This window comes from Rattus rattus, chromosome 9 (assembly GCF_011064425.1).
Source record: "Rattus rattus isolate New Zealand chromosome 9, Rrattus_CSIRO_v1, whole genome shotgun sequence".
NCBI lineage: Eukaryota > Metazoa > Chordata > Mammalia > Rodentia > Muridae > Rattus > Rattus rattus.
The window spans coordinates 57,200,602-57,224,408 of NC_046162.1; the positions used below are offsets into that span (position 1 = coordinate 57,200,602).

The 23,807-nt window shown below is 44.1% G+C and overlaps 1 protein-coding gene across 1 annotated transcript in view; it reads left to right on the forward strand.

Moving 5' to 3' along the window:
- Positions 1–488: 488 nt before the first annotated feature.
- Positions 489–23,807, forward strand: part of Kpnb1 (karyopherin subunit beta 1) — a 30,521-nt gene continuing 7,202 nt past the window's right edge. Inside the window, exons 1-15 of the mRNA XM_032911636.1 lie at positions 489–877; positions 974–1,032; positions 3,171–3,353; positions 6,785–6,985; positions 8,037–8,189; positions 9,901–9,960; positions 10,472–10,561; positions 11,727–11,837; positions 12,886–12,987; positions 15,582–15,806; positions 17,944–18,135; positions 19,518–19,648; positions 20,205–20,352; positions 20,599–20,670; positions 22,296–22,440. Coding sequence (XP_032767527.1) covers positions 838–877; positions 974–1,032; positions 3,171–3,353; positions 6,785–6,985; positions 8,037–8,189; positions 9,901–9,960; positions 10,472–10,561; positions 11,727–11,837; positions 12,886–12,987; positions 15,582–15,806; positions 17,944–18,135; positions 19,518–19,648; positions 20,205–20,352; positions 20,599–20,670; positions 22,296–22,440 — 1,912 coding nt within the window. The 5' untranslated portion in view covers positions 489–837. The remainder of the gene's footprint in view (positions 878–973; positions 1,033–3,170; positions 3,354–6,784; positions 6,986–8,036; positions 8,190–9,900; positions 9,961–10,471; positions 10,562–11,726; positions 11,838–12,885; positions 12,988–15,581; positions 15,807–17,943; positions 18,136–19,517; positions 19,649–20,204; positions 20,353–20,598; positions 20,671–22,295; positions 22,441–23,807) is intronic.

Consider the following 23,807-nt stretch of genomic DNA (forward strand, 5'->3'; position numbering starts at 1 on the left):
CGCAGCTCCGCCCCACCCCGGAGGCGTCCCGTCGTGCTCTGCGCTAGACTCTTAAGAGCCCCGGGGCCTCCCGCCTTTACGCGCGGCGACCCCGAACTCCTCAGTTTTCCCGGCGCCCCGTCCTATCAACGTCCAGTATCCCAGCCAATCCGGCGCGCTCGGAGCCTTACCTTCCGCCCACCCTCCTCCCCGCGCACAGCCGGCCTGAGCCCGAAGGCCTTTACCCAGGCCAACCCAATCAGCGGCGCGCTCCTACCTACCCCACCCCGGACCCCTCCCCTCGGCCAATAAGCACTCCCTATTCTGCTGCCCGCCCAGCCAACCGGGCCTTGAAGCACGTAGGCCAATGGGCGCGCGGCGGCTCTTCAACGCTAGGCTCCTGGCCAATCGGGGACTCCGCGTGGCCCCAGCAGTAGCCAATCGCTGTGCAGCGCGGTGCCGCCGCGGAGAGGTCCGGCAGGAATATCCCTCCGCCTCCCTCCCTCAATCTCTCTCCCTCCCTGCGATCCGCCTCTCACTTACAGCCGCCCTTCCTTTCTCCCTCCGCCGCCTGAGCACCAGCCGCGCTCTGAGCTGCCCCCGGGGTCCCTCCCCCGCCACCAGAGGAGCAGCTGCTGCCGCCTAGCACATTAGGAGGGCGGAAGGAAGGAGAGCAGGGAGGAAGGGGAGCCGGAGCGCCTGCCCAGAGGCGGCCGGTGAATGGGCTTGTGGTGACCCCCACCCCCCACCCCACCCTCCCTTCCCACCCGACCCCCAACCCCCATCCCCAGTTGGAGCCGCCGCCCGAGAGGCCGGGCCGTCGTCTTGGGAGGAGTCCCCGCCGCCGTCACCTCCGCCATGGAGCTCATAACCATCCTCGAGAAGACCGTGTCTCCGGGTAGGACTCGGGGCCGGGGGTCGGGCTGAGGTGACTGGGGTGGGGGAGGGGGTGGCCCCTCTGACCCCGCTGCCTCTCCCCCATTTCTCCTGGCAGATCGGCTGGAGCTGGAAGCGGCGCAGAAGTTCCTTGAGCGTGCGGCTGTGGAGAATCTGGTGCGTGCTTCCCCGCCGCGCCCCATCCCGCCGCGTCCCCATCCCTGCGTGCGGGCCTTCCCGCCCTCCTGGAGGCCCAGGCCTCAGGAACCCACCCCGCCCCATCTCGTCCCCCTTCCCCCCCGCCCGGCCCAACCTAACCCCGCCATCGGGAAGCCGGTGGGTGTGTCCCGCCCCGGGCCCTGCGTCTAGCCAATGGCGAGACGCGCCGGGGTGATCGCTGTCCAATCGTCACGCGGCCTGAGGGCGGCGGTGCAGCAGGAGGGAGAAAGAGGGAGGGAAGGGAAGTTAGGTTGCATGGCGCTGCGTGTTCAGCAAGGGTGGGGGTTGGGGAGCCGGGCCTAGGGGCCATGTGGAAGCTTTGCGCCCTGCCGCCTGTCTTGTACTGGCTGCGGCCGGCTTCTCCTTCCTGTCCCATGGCTCTGTTGCTGTCTGCAACTACTTCCTAGAGCCCTACCCTTTCCTAGCTCCCTTGGTCTGTGCTCATGGCCACGCCTGGCACCCGACCACCTCTGAACCCATTGCCTCAGTTTTTTCCCTTTCTTGCCCTATTATCCCATTCCTGGCCTCAGTGTGCACGTGTGTTCTGTGTGAACTTGGATTATCAGAGACCTCATCTATAGGGATCTCAGATTGAGTCTCATTTCTGAGATTGAGCCTATTCCCTGATGAAATCAGTGGATGAAATATAAAACCCTGATTTTATAATTTTGGATTTAAGAAGTACATTTAAAAAAAAGACTGACCTTTGTATAGGAAAATATAAGATTATTGAAGCAACCTATTGCCAGAATGTTTCTCCTTTCCTTTGGGGGGAAGGGGAAGTGGGGGAGGGGAAAGGAGGGAAGGGTGGGTGGTATTGAAAGTCTCTTTAAGGTAGTAAGTTTTAAAAAGTCAAAAGAACATTGTAACCAAATGTAGTCCTTTGTGATGCTTGGCAAAATAGTAACATGCATAAAGCCACAAATCCTATTTTATTATGTAGGGACCACCTTTCTTTTTGAAAGAGTAGTAAGTGACTTTGTATTGACGTTTTTATGTTTAACTCACAACCTTTCAAGCATTTCCTTGTTGGTGTGGACTGAGAATTCTGCTCATAGTATATTCTTGGTTTTGCTTTGCTAGTGTGCTAGAAACCCTTTTTCCTGCACCTAACACTCAGTGTCACAGAGTAAAACTTGGAGAATTATCTTCTGAGCTTGTAGAGTTGCATTGAGAATTATCTCCTGTGTTTGGTTTGCAAACACTAAAAAAAATGTGTCTACTTTGGGCAGATTTCCCCACCCAGCTTCCCCACCCTTTTTGCGTGTTCCTCTGTATGTATGCTCTGGAAGAGGAAGGAATGTGTTACAAGTTTTAGATGAGTGGCTTTTGGACCTGTATTTGAAAACATAGGTTTTGGGAGGATTCATTGTTAGTTGACAGTAGGTCCAAAACAGGATAGGCTCCTGGTATGTCCTGATACTAAACAAAAATGACTTTTCTCGACAACTCATGTGTCATTCACATTGTCGTGTTCTTTCAATTTCTGAATACTAGTTAATATTTTGACTTACAAATCCCTTTTGCTGAACATTCAGAGCTAAAACCCAGAGGACTAGATCTTACATCTGTGTTATACTTTCATGTATGTGTGTATGTGTTAGAAAAGGTGACTTATATGAGATCAGAGGGCTGTCCTGATTATTATTTTTGGGCAAGACCTTTTTCTGAAGTATACTTTTAAGTATTCTTTTCATTCAGCAGTTTTGCAGCATTGGGCATTCTTGTACCTGCTTGAAGAAACTTGTCACTAGGATAACACATTACCAGGTGTCAATTTGGCTTTAATTCTGTGGAGCTATTTAAAAGACTTGGGCTCAAAACATGTTCTTGATAGGAAGAATCTGTCTCTTCACATAGCAGGTGAGGTTTTATAGGACTTGTCCTTGAAGTGGCTTACGTTGCCTAGTCAGGCCTTAACTTTTTTGTTGAACCGGAGGAAACCTTTTCAGTGTTGAGTTTATGCAGGTACCACTTCAAAGAGAGATTTTCCAGTTTTCCGAGATACTTTGATCTAAATTTTGTGTGTTTCTTCTCTAGGGCTTTGCAAGCAAGTGGAAATTGCTGATAGACTTATAAATGTGTCTTCTCCACAGCCCACGTTCCTTGTGGAACTGTCCAGAGTGCTGGCAAATCCCGGAAATAGTCAGGTTGCCAGAGTTGCAGCTGGTCTACAAATTAAGAACTCTTTGACATCGAAGGATCCAGATATCAAGGCACAGTACCAGCAGAGGTGGCTTGCTATTGATGCTAATGCTCGGCGGGAAGTCAAGAACTATGTAAGTGACTGTCAAATCCTTGATGTCCTATGGTTTAAGGGAAGACGCTGGTCATTTGCATGTGATAGCCTTCTGAGACCCAAACGTTACCTGGGTGTAAGAATGTATTTTCACTAACGTCTCTGTGGCTGTAGGTGTCTGGTGCAGTGGGTTGGGCTCGGCAAGCTCAAGTGACCGTAGCAGCTTGGGAACTTTAGTTGGGTCTCTGGGTTAGAGAAGTACAGGTTTGGTGCTGTAGATCACAGCCACTTAGGAGACTTCGCTGCTACTATATATTTAGCTCAGTGGTAGAGACTTCAAAGCCTCAGGTTCTCTCTTTAACACCATGAGAGAGAAAGTGTGTTTGGGGTGTCTAGAATGAAGCTGAGGAATTGCCCAGGCTAGCATCAAAATCCTGGTCTTCCTGTCTTTACTTCTGAAGTACTGGGATTATAGCCATGTGGCACAACACTGTGCTCTGATATATTTTTGAGTGTGTGACAAGGTGTTAAGTTTAGCCCAGCCAATCTTTGATTTTATTAAAGGATAGCTATGAACTCTTACCTTTCTGAATTTACTCTAAATGCTGGGGGTGTCAGGTGTTTGCCACCATGCCTGGGTTTTCAGAGATATTTTAAAAATATTTTCTACTTGTTTTTAATGTTGTTTCTGTATGTCTTAGCAACTATGGAAGCCAGAAGAGGGTGTTGGTTCCCCTGCAGCTGGAGTTACATGCCATTGTGAGCATCAGACAAGGGTGCTGGAAACTGAACTCTTAGGTCCTTTGGGAAAGCAGGGAGTGTTATGCTGTTGAATTCTCTCCAGTGCAGTCAAACAGCTCCTTTCTGCTTCCTTCAGTGGTGGCAGGTCCAGTTGTTTGCTGGTTTTTACATGATAATATGTAAAGTCAGGGAGATAATTTAAGTGACTTTGAGTCAAACAAAGAGTTTGCAGATTTTGTGTGTGTGTCTCATCACGTAGTCCAGGCTGGCCACAAACTCACAATCTAACTGGCTCTGTCTCCTGAGTCCTGGGTGTGTGCCACCATACCTTGTCTTTTTATGAATCTTAAAACCAAACCATGGAGAACTTGGTTGAGGATCTTGGCATTATGAGTGAGTATCCGCTGGCTTGGAATTGTGGCATTTTTGTGATTCTGTTGTTTTGTTGTTGAATTAGAAAGCACAGGATTCAAATGTAGATAGACTTGTCTTTTTTGTTTTAAGTAATAAAGTTACTAAATAAAGTTAATAAAGTAGTGGTCTTTATGGAAAGGGGCCAAAGGAAGCTGGGTAAATTAAATAATTGTAGTCATAATTTGTTCGGGGTTTTAAGGTGGAAATAAGAGGAATTTCTGTTTGTATTTAGGCAAGTCAAGATTATGGGCATCATAATTGCTAGATTTAGATTCTACTTTTAGGCAAATTAGTGTCCTTTGAGGCAGATGCTTCCCTAGCAGGGACCCTCCTTCCTTTTCCAGTCATGCTGTCTACTGCCTATCAGTTGACAAACAAGTTAGGAAAACCAACTTACTTTGAATCTTCCTTGCAGTGTATAAAGTTATTTCTATCCAAGCTGTGTCTTCTGAGAAATGATATTTTTCTGAAGTGTTATTTTTAGATAGGGTCTCATTATAGCTGAACTCACTATTTTGACCAGGCTGGCCTCAAACCCACAGAGATCAACCTGTTTGTTTCTCTAGTGCTGGATTAAAGGTTTACCAATGTGTCTAGCTATTGAATTATTTTTGATTACATATATGTTTGTGGGTGTGTGCACTTCAGTGCAGGTGCCTAAGGAGGACAAAGGTGTGGGACCCATCCCCCTGGAGCTGAAGTTACAAGTAGTTGTGAGCTCCTTGACATAGGAGCCAAGCTTGAGTTCTCTGCAAATGATGCATGTGCGTGCTTTTAATGGCTGAACCATCTTTCCAGCCAAGTATAATACTTTAATCCCCACCTCTTAGTTGTTAGACATAAATAAAATATATTTTTCTCTTTTTTGTTGGTTTTCATCATTTGGAGCTGGAGACCTCACAACTGTCTCCAGACTGGCTTCTACCACACAAGGTGGTCCTCTTACCTTTCCCTTCCTGGTGTGGTGTCTGCACACTGGGTTGGTTGGGACTTAGATTGAGTTGCACCCTTTCACCTCCTGAAGTTTACAGAGCTTGCCTCAGTTTTCCTTTTGTGGTTTTCAGAAAGGAGCTCACTATGTGTAGCCCAGGCTGGTCTTGGCCTTCTGTATGCTGGAGACAGGATGTCCATTACTGTGTGCCTGGAGAGATGGCTCAGCGGTTAGAGCACTGACTGCTCTTCCAGGGGTCCTGAGTTCAATCCCAGCAACCACATGGTGGCTCACAACCATCTGTAATGGGATCTGATGCCCTCTTCTGGTGTGTCTGAAACAGTGACAGTGTACGCATATAAATAAAGTTTTTAAAAAAGATTGAAACTATTGTTACTGGGTGGAGGCTGGCAAAGATGATACCCAGATAAGAGATGGTTCATACGAGCTCATCGCTATGCCACAGGGCACGAGGCGACCTGACCCAGTCAGCAGAGCTGGCCTGAATTTCTGGCAGCTTGCTTTTTTTTATCCTGTGTTCATGCCAGGGACAGTTAACTGTTTGCCTTTGGGTGAACTCCTGATTGTTAGTGAGTTCATGGTCTGAATTAGCTGATCATGGTAATGGTTAACCCTGTGCAAATGGTGGCTTCCTCTTTTATCTGCATCTGTGTGGTTATCCTGTATAAATGCTGCATTCCAACTAGACAAGCTTAGTGGCGGATTTCCATTTGGCATCACTGACTACTTCTTGGTGATGGCTAAGAACACTATTTTGGTTCCTAGGAATACAGAACTAGTCCTCTGAGAGTTCGGGTTATATAATGGTTGAGTCTTAGATTTTGGTAACATTTACATGATGCTGTCACTTAACCCCAAGCTTTTTTTTTTTTTTTTTTTTTAAACAAAAGTCAGTACTAGATTGTAATGAACAAAAAGGAGATGAGTTTATGTCATCGGGGAGAAAATCACATCCTTGAATCAGACTAGATTAATACACTAGGAGTTACATTCACCTGGGTGCTCCACAGCCTACCTTCCTGTCCATAAAAGACAGTGAACATGCTCTTATTACAGATGCATACCTAGAAAATAGATTTTGCCCCCATCTCCCTGCCTTGCCTTTCAGGGCTACTTCTTTCTGATCTGTGTTAAGTTTTGATGTGAGATGAGTTGAGAAGTCCATTTGCCTGCAAGCAAGGGATGGTTTTGCTTAAAGGTTCCGGAGACTGGTGTTGATACTTAAGTAGTCCTTTTGTGGGATGAGAAGAACAAAAATCAGATACATGTTAAACAGGTGGTTGGTGGTGGGTAAAGTATGCTCAAAGAATGTTACAAACTGATATTCTGTGTCATTCCCCCTCTCCTCCAAACTCCCCCTCCAGGTTTTGCAGACTTTGGGCACAGAAACTTACCGGCCTAGTTCAGCCTCACAGTGTGTGGCTGGTATTGCTTGTGCAGAGATCCCAGTAAGCCAGTGGCCGGAACTAATTCCTCAGCTGGTAGCCAATGTCACCAACCCCAACAGCACAGAGCACATGAAAGAGTCCACATTGGAAGCTATCGGTTACATTTGCCAAGATATAGTAAGTATTTCCTACTGTTTCTGACTTACGTGCTTTGATTCTTTTAGCTGTCACATGAGTAGTGCTGGGATTCTCTATCAGAAGATGAAGCACCAAGCTGCCGTGGTACTTAACTTACTTTGGACCTCTTAGTCTCAAATTACTAATCATGTTCTGAAGTAAGAAACTTGAGGGCCAGGAACTCAGAATGGGCCTGAGTCCGGGTATAGCTAAGATAGAGTGCCTCATATTCATGAGATCTTATTGATATGGTTTCTAGCACAAAAAGAAAAAGAACAAACTCAGTGGAAATCAGTAAGAGATATTTTGGGTGGGTTTATTTTATTCATTCATTTGTTTATTTATTTATTTTTTGGTGTTTGGAGACAGTCTTCTTGACTTCTAGGTTGACCTTGAACTCCTGAGCTTTCCACTTCCATTTCTCAAGTGCTGGCTCACAGTTCTTGGGGGGTGGTGTGCCATGAATGTTCGCAGCCATTTACCGTCTGGAGGCCAGGTTTCTCACCCACTATAGTTAGTCACTGGAACCACAGAAGTCTTAGGTACAACCCTCCTTGGACTGTTGGTGGTGAGGTTTAACTCCTCATTCTTGTCCTCTGGTCAGCACTGACTATTACACAGCCCATGACATTTTGCCTGAGTTTAGATGTTCTTTTTTTTTTTTTTTTTTTTTTTTTTTGCGGGCTGGGAACCCAACCAGGGCCTTGCGCTTCCTAGGTAAGCGCTCTACCACTGAGCTAAATCCCCAACCCCGAGTTTAGATGTTCTTAGTATTTCAGTTCAGGCCCTTGGCTGTTCCAAAACTTTATTTTGGCATAGGTGGGAAAACCACCAGACTGCTGCTGTCTTTGTGTGCAGAGACAGGCTGATGGGTTTGGGTTGTTTTGGTTTGGTCTATACTATCCTGCAGGTATTTTGCGGGTGCTTTGCAGAACTATCGGAAATGAAACTGTCAGAGAAGGTTGTGGCCTCCCTTTGGTAGATGTTATAATTGGAAAGACAGCTGATTAGCAGCATTTGCTGGGCTGTTACTTTTCTCTGCTTGTTTTAGGACCCAGAGCAGCTGCAGGATAAATCCAATGAGATCCTGACTGCCATAATCCAGGGCATGAGGAAGGAAGAGCCTAGTAACAATGTGAAGCTGGCTGCTACCAATGCACTCCTGAACTCATTGGAGTTCACCAAAGCAAACTTTGACAAAGAGGTATGTTTCTCTGACATCATAACCTGCTTAGAGTATAAGAAATAAAAGACTTTGAGCTTTGGTTTTTGTCTTTAAGATCAGAATGCATTCGTTTCCAGTCTAGTGAGGTTTCTTGTGAGGTATGTCCACAACTTGATGAAATAGCATATTGGCCATGTTGACCTTTTTTTAATGTGTGAGGTTGGTTATTTGGTTTACTATAGAGGCATTCATAAGTGTTTCATTTGGCAAACTAACTTTATACCTACTGGCTAACTTCCCATTTCTCCAGTCTCCAGCTGCTAGCACCCACAGTTGTACTTTCTGTTTCTGTGAGTTAGATACCTCTGGATACCTCATTTAAATACAGAAATGGCACCAGGCCTCAGCTGCCGTTTTAAACTTCTGAGTTGTTATAATGTTTTGTGTATGCCCGTGGCGTGTGGGGAGTGGTGCACATAGTGTAGCAGTCGGGACAGGCCTCTTTAGAGTCTGTTTTCTCCTTTCTTTTCCCTTTACATGGGCTCTAGGGATGAGCTCTGGTCGTCCGGCTTGCACACTTTTGCCCACCAAGCCATCCTACCATTCTATACTTGACTTTTCCTGTCTAGGTTTGTGTTTTTGTTTTGTTTTGTTTTTTACTTAGCATTGTGTGTGTGTGTGTGTGTGTGTGTGTGTGTGTGTGTGTGTGTGTGTGTGTGTGTGTGTATAGTCTTCCATGCGTGATAATTTTCTTTGTAAAGCTAGGTGATGATGTGATGATGATGATAAGTATTGTGTATGCATATACTACATTTTGTTTATCAAGCCATCCATTTTGGGCTGCTTCCACCTTTTGGACAATGTGAACAGTACTATTGTGAAAATGAGCATGTGGATACTTTTAGAAAACTGATTTCAGCTTGTTTTATTTAGCCTCTACTCAGAAGTGGGATTACTAAGCCATATGGTCTGAAAATATTTTTGGGTTTATGTTTGTTGATACCATAGCTCAGTTTTTGTTGTTTCTTGGCCTGTAGGTCGTGAGATCTAGGATACCACAGCAAACTAATGTGTTGTGTATGTGTGGTTTTTTTACCTTTTTTTGGTTTGTATTATATGAGGCAGACTCTCAATGTGGGGTTAAAGGTGTATGCCACCATGCCCAGATTCAGAGCCAATTATGTAATTGGTTGAGAAATGGAATGTTCCTATAAGATCACAAATGACTTAGGAAGGCCAACAGTGAAGTTCGCTGTTCTGTTCGCCCTTTACCACGTTTCATGTGAATTTGTCATTTTTTCAGGAAAAAAAATTGTCTCCGAAATCAAATGTTTTGAATAATTTTAAAGTTTTTGTTTTGAGAGACAGAGTTTACTCTATGTAACCCTGCTAACCCAGAACTCATTCTTGAACTTGCTAGCCTGGAACCCAGAGATTCCCCTGCCTCTGCCTCCACACATACATGGCCATGTCCTGCTATTTTTAAATTTACATAGAAGGAAAGTGGTTTTCTTTTTTTTTTCTTTTTTCTTCCCCCCCCCCCCCCAGGGCTGGGGACCGAACCCAGGACCTTGCGCTTCCTAGGTAAGCGCTCTACCACTGAGCCAAATCCCCAACCCCGGAAAGTGGTTTTTTTTTTTTTTTTTTTTTTTTTTTTTTTTTTTTCCCCTTTTTTTTTTTTTTTTTTTTTTTTTTTTGTAGGGCCTTTTCTTGTGTTTTTTTAATTTTTTTTTGTTTTTTTGTTTTTTTTTTTTTTCGGCACTTTATCATGCAAGTGGTCTGTGAAGCCACACAGTGTCCAGATACAAGGGTAAGTTTGTTGCTTTTGAAAAATTATTTTTCCCTATCTTCCTAGGAAACACTCTTATCAGCCAGTTAGAAATTTAGGGAATCGTTGAATTAAAGTTTGAATAATCTTACCAATGAAGTTTTCTATAACATATGTAAGAGAGACCATTATTACTCTCTTAAAGGTTGAGAAGGCTTTGATCACCTTTGCTAATTTAGTTAGCGCCTTGAGTTGTTCCAGTGATTCTCTTCATTGTAGACATTGAAGTGAAAGGCATTGCTACTGCTGTGACCCTGGAAATTAGTGAAAGGAACAACTTAGTCTAGGTAGCAGCAGTTGGTTTAACCCTCCTGTGGGTTTTCCTCACTGGAACATGGAGGGGGGAACACACTGAAAAGACAAGAGGAGAGAGCGAAAATGGAGGATGGGTCAGATTGACAGGTCAGTGACATCATTACTCAGAGATGCCTTTAGTCACTAAGTCTACCTTTGCAGACTGCTCACTTAGTAACTTCTAATCTGTTCTTCAAAGGTAAGAGTGGCTGCTTTACAGAATCTAGTGAAGATCATGTCCTTGTATTACCAGTACATGGAGACATACATGGGCCCTGCCCTCTTTGCAGTAAGTATTTTCTGTGATTAGAACTTGGAGTTAGTTGCTGGGATCATTATTTTTAATTGCTATTTTGTAATCCTGTGGGTTTTTAAAGACTTAATATTATGAAGTCAAGAAAATTACTTGAGGGGTTGGGGATTTAGCTCAGAGGTAGAGCGCTTGCCTAGGAAGCGCAAGGCCCTGGGTTCGGTCCCCAGCTCCGAAAAAAACAAAAAAAAAAAAAAAAAAAACCTCTGAAGTTAACAAACTTTTTTTTTTTTTTTTTTTTTTTTTTTTTTTTTTTTTTCCGGAGCTGGGGACCCGAACCCAGGGCCTTTGCGCTTTGCTAGGTTTTATTCTTTTGAGACATTGGTTCACACCATAGTTCCAGTTGGTCTGGAGCTCACTATGTACTCCAGAATGGCCTCAAACTCAGCAGTCGTTTTAGGGATGGGATGACAGGTGTGAGCCCCATCATGAACAGTAATGTAAGCTTATGTGCCAGGAAAATGTCTGATATCTTTGGGGTTATGTATATGTCTACCACCACCACCGCATACAGGGCCTCTGTAACCCTAGATGTCCCGGAACTCACTGTAGACCGGGCTAGCCTTGAACACGGAGATCTACCTGCTTCTGCCTCCTGAGTGCTGAGTAGTGCTAGGAATGATTTAGTTAGAGGTGTGCATTCAGCTCTTTTTGTTTTTTGTTTTGTTTTCCCTCCTTTTTTTTTTTCCGGAGCTGGGGACCAAACCCAAGGCCTTGCGCTTGCTAGGCAAGCACTCTACCACTGAGCTAAATCCCCAACCCCGCATTCAGCTCTTAAAAGGTATTTTAACTGATATTTTGCAAGTTTTTTTTTTTAAGTTTTTGTTTTTTGTATCCAACTACTTCACAAATGGCTTTATTTATTTTTTTTTTAGAATTATTTTATGTATGTAAGTACACTGTTGCTGTCTTCAGACACACCAGAAGAGGGCATTAGATCCCATTAGAAATGGTCGTGAGCCACCATGTGGTTGCTGGGAATTGAACTCAGGACCTCTGGAAGAGCAGTCAGTGCTCTTAACCGCTGAGCCATCTCTCCAGTCCCCACTAACTGTATTTTTTTCAATCTTGAATGTCTGGTCAAAAGGATGTCTAACTTGAGTTTGTACTTACTTGGTGTCTACGTGTCTTTTTCTCCTTTCAGATCACAATTGAAGCAATGAAAAGTGACATTGATGAGGTGGCTCTCCAAGGGATAGAGTTCTGGTCCAATGTCTGTGATGAGGAAATGGATTTGGCCATTGAGGCTTCAGAGGTGAGCCTGGGGTGGGCCTCTCTGAGAAGAGCTGCTGTTGTGTCTGGACTTTACACATTTACTTTGTGGGTATCACTCTTCCGGAGGGGTTCTGTTCTGACCGTCTGACATAGTGTTTTTTCTGTTAACCAGATGCCCTCAGTAATAAGACAGCACACGCTTTTGTCTGTTTCAGGTATTCATACTAATAGTTCCGCTGTGAACACAAGGGGGCAGCAGGTTGTCAGCATAGTGAAGTAGCAGCTGAAGGGGGGGGGGGACACCACGACGACGACGACTTGTTTTCCTGTTTGAAATCTCAGTACAGGAGCAAGATGTGTTATTGACAACTTACTAGCTCTGGAGAAGGAGTCAGATAGGGGGAAAGGCTATCTTAGAACCTTGAGCAGCCTCATCTTTGTGTAAGTTTTGAGCCAAAAGATATATCAGACTCGGGTGGTTTTAATATACATTTCCTGTGTGTTTGGAGACTACAGAACAACTTCAGGTGCTCCTCTCCACCTTGGATTATGTTGCTCTAGTTATCCTAGAACGCATGTATACCTCTGCCTGCCAGGTTTAAAGACATGCACCACAATTTCGGCAATACGCACTTTTCTTATGTGAGATCTGGAGAGGAAACTTGCCAAACATTTTACTAAACTGGGTTATCTTTCTAGCACTAGATGTCAAATTATTAATATCTTTTTTTAATGTATTCAGAGATGACCCTGAATTTCTGATTCTTTCTCGAATCTCCCAAGTGTGGATCCTCTCCCACTGATTCATGCAGTGTTGGATTAAACCACAGGCTTTGCATATGCAAGATAAGCACTGAAGCAGCTGAGCCTCATCCTCAATCCAGGAATGTAATACACATGGATATAATGCATATGTCTGCATGTAATATGCTATATAATATGCTATATAATAGTCACTGAAGTTAACGTATAGGCAGCAGCTCCAAAATAGCACAGTGAATATTACCATTACCTTACAGACCTGTTACAGTTCTCACTGTGGGGCTGTAGCATTCATAAGAGCTTATTTACTTTGTGTTTCTCCTTAGGCAGCAGAACAAGGACGGCCCCCGGAGCACACCAGCAAATTTTACGCCAAGGGAGCGCTGCAGTACCTGGTGCCCATCCTCACACAGACACTAACTAAACAGGTGAGCCTCTTGGCCGGTTGGTTCCCTGTGGAACAGCTTCCATGGAGGACATTGGCAGCCATCTGATGCTGTGGGTGACTCGAGTACCTGTGCTTGAGCCAATGAGTTGTGCCTCAGTATCTTAGACATTTTGGTTATGAACAAACCTCACACTGTTCTAATCTCCTGACTGCTGTGGCATTCATACTCATGGGACATGTGTTTTGTATAAGTTCCAATAAAGATAGATGGTGGGCAGTAGTACAGCTCAGTAGTAGGAAGCTTGCCTGGCATATACATGACCCTGTCACCCTCTGCCTGGAAGAAAAAGGGAATGAGTAGAATTGTTACACTACGTATAGGGCCCTTAAATGTCTGGTTTTGTATCTACGGTATTTTCATGAAGTCATTGGATTTATGTAGTTTTAAGAACTGATGAAGTTGGACACAAATCATTCACATTCAAATAAAGCACTCCTAACCCATGAGAAATACTGTTAGGGGTTGGGAATTGTAGCTCAGTGATAGAGTCCTTGCCCATCATGTATGAAGTCCTAGTTAAAATGCGGTGTGTGGTGTGTGTCTGTGATCCCAACACTCAGTCAGGAACTGGAGGTAGGAGGATTAGAAATTCAGATTTACTTGGCTACCTAGTGAGATCGTCTGTCAAAAGAGCCCCTGACCCTAATCCAAAGTCTTTAATGTTAGTTATTATTTATTACAACGGCTAAGTGTGGCTCAGGGGTTAAGAGTGAGTGCTGGTCTTGGCAAAGACCCATTTTCCTTCCAAGTAGGTCCACCTGCCAGCTCCAGGAAGACCTGTGCTTCTGGCCTGCCTCCACGGGCACATACCTGCACTGTATGTATCCACACTCATTTAACACATTCGCTCATATCTATAAACTAGAGTACGGTGTTATTTTGGTCTGTTTTTTAAGACAGAATTTCTCTGAGTAGCCTTTATTTTCCTGGAACTCGTTCTGAAGACCAGATTGGCCTTGAATCACATCTCTCTACCTCCCGAGTTCTGGGATTAATGGCACGTACCACCACTGCCTAAATTTTAAAGGTTCATTACAAAATCAAAATCAAAGCTGTCTTGAAGATCTAAGTGATGGGTACATACTACATTCTTAGGTTTTTGTTTTAAGTTTTTTTTTCAACGGTGTTTGCCTTTGGAGTTCTGACTATCCTGGAACTCCACTCTATAGACAAGGCTGGCCTGGCCTCTGCCTCCTGAGTGCTGGACTATAAGGCCAGCCAGAAGGTCTCATGTGAGCCCTGAATTTTACCTCTGCTCTCTTCACTTTATTCATCACACTGTTTCCTGGTACCATGTTTATGTACTATTACTAAGGATCTGGCGATGTCCTCAGGTAACACTGCTAGGACTCTTTTTTTTTTTTTTTTTTTTTTTTTTTTTAAATTAATTTTTATTTATATGAGTACACTGTAGCTATCTTCAGACACACCAGAAGAGGGCATCAGATCTCATTGCAGATGGCTGTGAGCCACCATGTGGTTGCTGGGAATTGAACTCTGGGAGAGCAGTCCTCTCAACCGCTGAGCCATTTCTCCAGCCCCAAAAATTTATTTATTGTATATATGAATACATTGTAGCTGTCATCAGACACTCCAGAAGAGGGCATCAGACCTTATTACAGATGGTTGTGAGCCACCATGTGGTTGCTGGGATTTGAACTCAGGACCTCTGGAAGAGCAGCCAGGGCTCTTAACCTCTGAGCCATCTCTCCAGCCCCTAGGACTCTTAACCTATAGAATTCTTTGGTGCAGGAATGTACATGTTTCTCTCTGCATATGATGTCTCCGAGTTCTTTTCTTTTTTTAAATGTCTGCGTGTATCTGCATGTGTTACTTCTTTATGTCTGTACACCATTTCTGTGCCTCTTAGTTTTGGAGTCCTGGAGAGGACATCGGATCTGGAGCTGGATGTTGAAGAGAAGCCAGTGCTCTTGACCCCTGTGCATCTCTCCAGCATCTGCAATTCTTACCTTTAATGTCTTTACTTTTGAATATATATTTTTTCCTTCTTGAACTAATTTTTTTCTTTCTGAGACAGGGTTGCATGTACCACAGGCTTATCTCAATCAAACTTGGCTATATACAGCAGGTTGACCTTGAACTTTTGATCCTTTTTCTACCAGTGCTGGGATTACAGGGGTGTTGTTAGGATTACAGGGGTGTTGTAACATGTCTGCTTTATGTATTATTGACAACCAGTCCTAGGGCTTTGCAAGAGCTCTACCAACAGAGCTGCATTCCCAACTCTGGTTGATTTGAGACAGGCTCTTTGTAGACCTGGTTAGTCTCGGGTCCTTAGTGTTCCTGTTACAGGTATGTTCCACCAGTATGGGCGTTCTTAGATGTAGCTGAAGTTTCCTAATTCTCATTGGACATGATAAATGAGTTGACTCTTCCATATGCTTCTTTGGGTGACATGGGTTATGTTGTGATGAATGTGAAAAAAAATTTAATTGGTGTTTCATATTTTTATTTTATTCCCTGAATAGCTAATGATATTTGGGAGTATATAGCAAGCCTTCTAAGTGAATTCATGCAAGGAAAGGTTACTTACTGTCACATTCTCTAACCAGGATGAAAACGATGACGACGATGACTGGAACCCTTGCAAAGCAGCTGGGGTGTGCCTCATGCTCCTGTCTACCTGCTGTGAAGATGACATTGTGCCACATGTCCTTCCCTTTATTAAAGAGCACATCAAGAACCCTGACTGGCGGTACCGGGATGCAGCAGTGATGGCTTTTGGCAGCATCTTGGAAGGACCAGAGCCTAACCAGCTTAAACCATTAGTCATACAGGTAAAGCTTGGACACTTTTAGAGTTGAAATGTAGTGTGTGTGTGTGTGTGTGTGTGTGTGTGTGTGTGTGTGTGTGTGTGTGTGTGTGTGCGTAAATGTAGTGTGTGTGTGCACGTTTGCACAACTGTAAATGTAGTGTGTGTGTGCACATTTGCACAACTGTAAATAATCCCTCACAAAGGTTAATTGAATGGTATGTTGCACAGACCTAAAACCACAGTCACACATTCTTGTGGAGATTAGCAGGTCAGTTGCTCAAGGCTGCCAGCCTTAGCTGGATAATAATGAGGCCGTCTTGTGCTATGAGATACATTCCCTGTCTCAGCATAGTTATTTGTCATTAAGGGTAAATAGATAACTTTCAAATTTAGACATGACTGAGAAACTTGAAAAAAACAAAGAAAAGTCTTAACCTAATAATACTCTTAACACTTCCTTTTTGTAAGTTTTGGACAACAGGATATGGAGTTCTTACTACAAAGATTGACCTGGTTTTTTGGGTTTTTTTGTTTTTTGTTTTTGTTCTTTTTGTTTGTTTGTTTGTTTGTTTTTCTTTTTTTGTTTTTTTTTTTTTTTTTTAGATCTTTTTTAAGTTTATTAACTTATATATATGAGTACACTGAAGCTATCTTCAGATACCCCAGAACAGGGCATCAGATCCCATTACTGATGGTTGTGAGCCACCATGTGTTTATTGGGAATTGAACTCAGGACCATCTGGAAGAGTAATGAGTGCTCTTAAATGCTGAGCCATCTCTCCAGTTCTCAGGTTTTTGTTTTTTAATGCTACATTGTAAACGTTTTCCTGTTGGTTTTGGAGTGCACAGTCTCAGCATATATCCCAGGGTAGTCTTGAATTGGTGGCTGCTGCCTTAGCCTGTGAGTGCTGCGGGTGTAGATATCAGCTACCATGTTCACTAGCACTGAACTCCAGGGCACAGAACACCTTCAGGCTTTACCCAGCCTTCCAAGCAATTAGAGAGAGAGAGAGAGAGAGAGAGAGTGAGAGTGTGTGTGTGTGTGTGTGTGTGTGTGTGTGTGTGTGTGTGTGTGGGTCGGGTCGGGTCTCATATGCCTTAAATTAGCTATGTGAGTGAAGGTGGCCTTGAGCTCCAGATTTTCCTGCCTCCCCTACCCAAGTGTTGGGTATATAGTCATTGCTATAATCTTTTTTATGGTATTATTCTAGTCTTTGAACAAAGTTGACATTATATAATAATATAGTCTTCATGTGGAAATATAAATGACAGAAGAGCTCTTTGTTTTTTCTTTCTTTTTTTTTTCCCGGAGCTGGGGACCGAACTCAGGGCCTTGCGCATGCTAGGCAAGCGCTCTACCACTGAGCTAAATCCCCAACCCCGACAGAAGAACTCTTAATAATTTAACTTTGTGCATAAAGAAATAAGTCTGTCAAGATAGAGGCGATGCCTCTGTGTTTACTTTTCTTGTTTTTACCTGAATAAAAATAGTTCCATATAGACTGCCTGAAGGTATTCACCAACAATCTTGATAATTGAGTCCTATATTGGCATTTGGTGATGGGAAAGAACATTTCACACACTTTTTTTTTTTTTAAAGATTTATTTATTATATATAAGTACACTGTAGCTGTCTTCAGATACACCAGAAAAGGGCATCGGACCTCATTATAGATGGTTATGAGCCACCATGTGGTTGCTGGGAATTGAACTCAGGACCTCTGGAAGAGTAGTCGGGTGCTCTTAACCACTGAGCCATCTCTTCAGCCCCTTTTTTGGTTCTTTTTTTTCGGAGCTGGGGACCGAACCCAGGGCCTTGCACTTCCTAGGCAAGCGCTCTACCACTGAGCTAAATCCCCAACCCCCATTTCACACATTTTGTTTACTGTTATTTTGTTTTAGAATATTTTACACGTATTTTTAAACCATCTCAGTCATATTCTGAGTTAAAATCCCATCGTTATATGGGGACAGTGGTTGTTAATATTTCACATGAGGTCTTTGTAGCCCAGGCTGGCACCACACTTTCTACATACCTTAATAGCCAAGGGTGGCTTCTCCTGCCTTCGTATCCCAGATGCGCCACAGTGCCCATGACCGTTTCTTCTGAATGATAGTCATTATGGATTTCCTTTTGTTTTGCTTCATTGTGCTTACAGGCTATGCCCACCCTGATAGAATTAATGAAAGACCCCAGTGTAGTTGTTCGAGATACAACAGCGTGGACTGTGGGCAGGATCTGTGAGCTGCTGCCTGAAGCTGCCATCAATGATGTCTACTTGGCACCCCTTTTACAGTGTCTGATTGAGGGTCTCAGTGCTGAACCCAGAGTGGCTTCAAATGTGTGCTGGGTAAGGATTTCCTTCCTGGTGAAGACAGAAGCTTGTCCTCAGCCATTAGATGTGGAAGAGAAAGGTTACCTATCTCATGGAAAGACTTGCTCTGAATTCTGTCTGTCTCCTAATGCCTTGAGTTTAGGGAGTGTCAACTTCAGAAGCCAGAGGGAGCTGTTGTCTTACTCTGATGGGTTCCCACAGCACTTAGAGCAGTCAGGCAGCATTTGACTGCCCTTGCTGGTCTCCTCGTTGCTTTTAGATGAAAAGCTTTGGTTAAATGGAGGTTGATGGTTTGTTTGTTTAATTATAACAAGTAAAACAGACAGGGAGGAAAGCCATAGGAGGTGGGTGGCCTCTGCTGAGTCTCTGTAGGTTCTGTAATTTACTGGGGATCTAGTGGGACAGGAGGAGTGGGGGCTAAGATCCTGTTTGTCTGAGGCGGTTTCTCTGTGTAGCCCTGACTGTCCTAGAACTCACTCTATGAAGTAAGCTCATCTTGAACTCACAGAGATCTGCCTGCCTCTGCCTCTGCCTCCACCACCCGGCTAAAATCCTTTTTTTAAGAGTGGAAAGAAAAGATATGTAAGGCTTTAGTGAAAGAATTCTGCCACTTAAGAGAGTTGGGCAGATTACTAGGTACCTACAACACAAACATTTAAGGTTTCATTTCAAAAATAATTTTTTAGATTATTTATCTTATTTATCTAAAAAAATGTACTTAGATTATCTGTTTGTGAGTTTTTTGTCTGTATGCATTTATATATACTTTGCATCCGGCTGGTGCCTGCAGTGCTCCCAACTCCCCCGAACTGGAGTTCTGTGTAGTTGTAACCCAACTGTGGGTGCTGGGGACTGAACCTGGATCCTCCCTGCAGGACAAGTGCTCTCCCATACTTTTCATCATCATCATCATAGATTCTGAAGCTATAGTTAGAACCAGTCATGAACCACCTAATGTGGGTACTGAGGAACTGACTTTCTCGATGGCCTTGATGGGGAGAAGTGGAGCTTTAATTAAATGGGGAAATGTCTTCTCTTTTCTTCATTAAAACAGAGCTAGCTAGCTCTGTAAACCAGGCTGGTCCCCCAATACTCAGAGATCCACCTGCCTCTGCCTCCCAAGTGCTGGGATTAAAGGCAAGAGCTACCACTGGCTGATCCTTCAACATATCTTAAAGGAGGTGGAGGGGATGAGAGAATCCTACAGTGGAGTTCTTTTAGGACTAATCTTTGGGGGTGTGGGGGGGTGAGAAAGAGTGAAGAGAAATAGAGAAAGAGAAGAGTAGAGGCCAGTCGTGAGCATGTGGAGGGAAGGGGAATCGGGAGACAAGGGACAAAGAGGGAAGAGGATAAGAGCAAGCGTTTTAGGACTAATCTTAATTCTGTGTATATTTCAGGCTTTTTCCAGTCTGGCTGAAGCTGCTTACGAAGCTGCAGACGTAGCTGATGATCAGGAAGAACCAGCTACCTATTGCTTGTCTTCTTCCTTTGAACTTATAGTTCAGAAGCTGCTGGAGACCACCGACAGGTAACCAATAATCCACCGAAGGAGTGATACACACCTCATTCCTGTTGTCTGGAGGATGAAGACAGTGGATCCAAAGAAGTGAAGCCTGTGTCCTCTTTAGAACTGATGAGAGTTTTGGTTATCAAGACAGAGAGACAGGAAGAGAGAGAATAGACATGTGTGTGTGGTACAGGCATGAAGGTGGGGGACAGTTTGTGGAGTTAGTTCTGTTTTGTCACCTTTAGGTCACCAAGCCTGCACTAAGTACTTCTAAAACTAGTTCTCATTATAAATATAGCCAAGTCTGGATACCATAAGCATAGTATTAACTCAATAGGCTTGACTTAGTTCCTCTGTGTAGACCAGGCTGGCTCCAAAGGGGTTGAAGGTGTGCGCCACCATACCCAACTACTAACCATTTTTGCATCCTCACAGTTGTTTGGGATATGCAGTGCCTCTCCCTCTGAACTACATATCCAGCTTCTGGTTTTGTTGTTGGGGAAATATCGCCTGCTTTACGAACTCCTCTATCCCTTCTCGGCTGGGGCCGTAAGATTTTTGCATTGTGTCCTTGCAGACCTGATGGACACCAGAACAACCTGAGAAGTTCTGCATATGAATCTCTAATGGAAATTGTAAAAAACAGTGCCAAGGATTGTTACCCTGCGGTGCAGAAGACCACCCTGGTCATTATGGAACGGTTGCAGCAGGTGCTTCAGATGGAGGTGAGGCTGCAGAGTGTTGTGTCCTGGGCAGGGTGGAGGTGCTTCTGACACAAAAAGTGTCGTGTCCTTGGACATGGCTGTAGGTTCAATCACCAGCACCCAAAACCAAAAAGCTCGCAGCTTGCTGCCTGTCGTGCTCACCTCTGCTTTCTGGCTGTACTGCTCACTGCAGAGGTTCGACTGCTGTTCTTAGGAGTGCAGCAGTGAAAGTGTGTCATTAGAGCACTGTTTCTTCTTTTCCTTCAGTCCCACATCCAGAGCACGTCGGACAGGATCCAATTCAATGACCTCCAGTCTCTACTCTGTGCAACTCTTCAGGTATGATGGCACCGTCTCTCTCCCTTTTTCTTTTTTATATGGGTGTTTTGCCTCCGTATATGTTTGTGCCCTAAGTACGTGAAGTGCACGGCCAGAAAAGGATACTGAGTCTCCGCACTGGAATTTCAAATGGTTGTAAGCCCCAGTGTGGTTGTTGAGAATTGAAGCCAGGTTCTCTTCATAGACCAGGCAGGGCTCTTAACCACTGAGCCATCTCTATAAATTCCTTAACCTCCTTACTACAATAAAGGAAGAGAATTGTTTTGTTAGCATTACAGGTTCATGGGCACCCAGGGCTCTGAAATAGTGAGATAATTCTGACTAAGGGTTGTGCTCTCTGTGACTACTTGTAGGTTGATGTCATTACGCAGGTGAAGGCAAGTACAGGATAGAACGAGACCTGTCATTGGATGAGAAGGAAGGATGGGTGGGGGAAAAGTTTTATAGAGGAGAGGAGACAGGAGTGAGGGGAGGGAGCAGCTAAGAGAACATGGAGGTGGATGTTAAGATTTCCCTCTGCACATTTACAGGTTGTTATGACTATTAAGGGATGGATGTGTATAGGATTTTGTGTGTCCAGATGAACAAATTATATCTTACCTAGATGGGCGGTTTATATCCTTATCAATTGGTTGTAAGTTAATTGTGTGTATGTATTGTACATTGAGTAATTAACATATAAATCTGGTTGTTGGGTTACAGTCTGTTGAGTCATGATCTCACTGGGTTGTTGGGAGTGTGAGCAGAGTCCATGACGGGAAGCCGTGCTAGGCTATAGAAGGCTTGGGGCTAGCGTGGTGTGAGTCCACGCCAGTGCAAGGCCTGCAGAACACGATGTGTGTGTCAGGCATGGTAACAGTCCGCCAAAGGGACAGTGTATGAAAGTGACTGACAGAAAAACAGCTAGAGTGCATGGATTCTCGGAGGGGGAACCTGCGGGATCCAGTTGTGCACTTTATTATACCGCTACAGTGGCTGAAGAGAAATTACTTTTTTGTCTGTCCTGAAAGATCTAATTTGTCATTTGTGCCAATGGAAATGCCCCAGAATATTCTCTTCTAGCTGTATACTTTTCATGTGTAGGCAGCTCTTACTCTTGGTCTTTGTCTGGTTGTAGCTGGGTCTCGTATAGCTTATTTACTTAAAGTATGGCCCTGACATGGGTCAGGAGGCATTTACTGTTCTCATATAGACAGAAAGGCTTAAACTTGGTCTTCTTTTAAGACATTACTTAATGTGGCATTTGTAGTGCTCTTTATTCAGAGCAGTCTTTTTCAACTAGTGACTGGGAAAACTGAAATAAAATGTCACTTCTGCTTATCCCTTTTCTATCAGCAAAAGGAGACCGAAGGGACTTCTCTGAGACATAAGTAGATCCTGGTTGATAGTATTCTGTAGGACTCAGCTGTCGACTGACCTGTGAACTCATAGAAAAGATCGGTACAATCAGTGTTGCGGTGCAGGTGGCTTGATGTGTAAAAGCCTTGAGGAAATGTTATTTGGCATTTGCAAAAAAAAAAATATATATATATAGGGACTTAAGTTTTTATTTTTTAGAGAAATGGGGTAGTGTTCTGACTTGGGGATTTTCAATTAACAGATTTTAATTTTTGTTCATTTCACAGAATGTTCTCCGGAAAGTGCAGCATCAAGATGCTTTGCAGATCTCTGATGTGGTCATGGCCTCCCTGTTAAGGATGTTCCAAAGCACAGCTGGGTCTGGCGGAGTGCAAGAAGACGCCCTGATGGCAGTCAGCACACTAGTGGAAGGTCGGTGAGCAGTGGGAAACGGGGCTGTATCTTCATAGTGCAGGGCAGATTGACACATGCACCATGTTATTGCCATCCCTGGCAGCCTCCCAGGGCAGTCAGTACCCATCAAGGGTTCTATCAGGTTTCCTTTCCGTTGAACAGTAACTTGCTTTTTTATTAAGGTTTTCTCTTTTTGAGGGCTGAGAAACAGAAGACAGATTCTGGTTTCTTTCCTTCCCGCCTTTGATACCTTTGGGTGTGGACTATAATGCTCTGGGTTTGGGCTAATAGATCGTGGGGCTTGGTGTGGTATAGATGAACCTGAATTTTAGGAATTAGTTGTCGTCGTCGTCGTCATTATTATTATTATTATTATTATTATTATTATTATTATTATCCTTGTCTGACCATATAGAACTGTGTTGACAAACTGTCTTTAGGGCATTGTGTTGACAAACTGTTTCTTAAGGGCATTTGAAACATTGAGAGAACACATTCTAACTCAGTAATGCTTCATCAGGGGTGACTAGTACTAAGACCATTATTTAAGGACCACTCTTTATTTCTGGAATAAAGAGCTGTGTCTACCACTAGGAGTAACTGCATGCCTGTAGTGTTATATCGTAGAGGCGGTCAGTAGAATCCGAGCTTGGTGCAAGCATATGACACACAGTGAGTCCCTTCAGAGGAAAGTTAAAAAGAGAACAAGGAGATGCTGAGGTTGTAGTTCAGTTTACAGAGTGTTTGCTTAATGAGCAGGAAGCTCTGGGGTTGGTATACACCTGTTTTCCCAGCCTCAGGTAGTGGTAATAGGAGATCAAGGCCAGCCTGGAATACGTGAACATGAATCTTGAGTTCTGGTGACACCTCAGCTTTGGGATGAGGCCTCAAAATAACAAAAATGGGAGCTAGAGACATGTCTAATGGTTAAAAGTGCTTGCTGCTCTTGCACAGAACCAGAGTTTGAGTCCCAGCACCCATGTGCGGTGGCTTGTGCAACTGCCTATAACTTCCTCTTCTGGCCTCTATTGGTCCCTGCACACAAACACAAAACACTAGAGTGGTGGTGGGTTGAGTGAGGCCCATTCCTGCTGCTTTTGTCCATTCTCTGCTGTGAATTGAACCTAGGGCCTTGCTATCTTAGGCAAGTACTATACCATGGAGTTACATACACCCCTGCCTTTGCGGCTGTGTTCCTTGGTGTGGCTTGTTCAGTCCTTGCTACAATTAAGTAGAAGACCTTCCAGTGGAGGGGGGACATGAAATAGTGTCTCTGGCTCTGTCAGAGACCCTTTCCTTGATAGCAGTGCTACTTCGGTCTTAACTATAGTAAAATCTCATTTTGAGAAGCATTGGCATTTTTTCTAAGGGATATGAATTTGGCC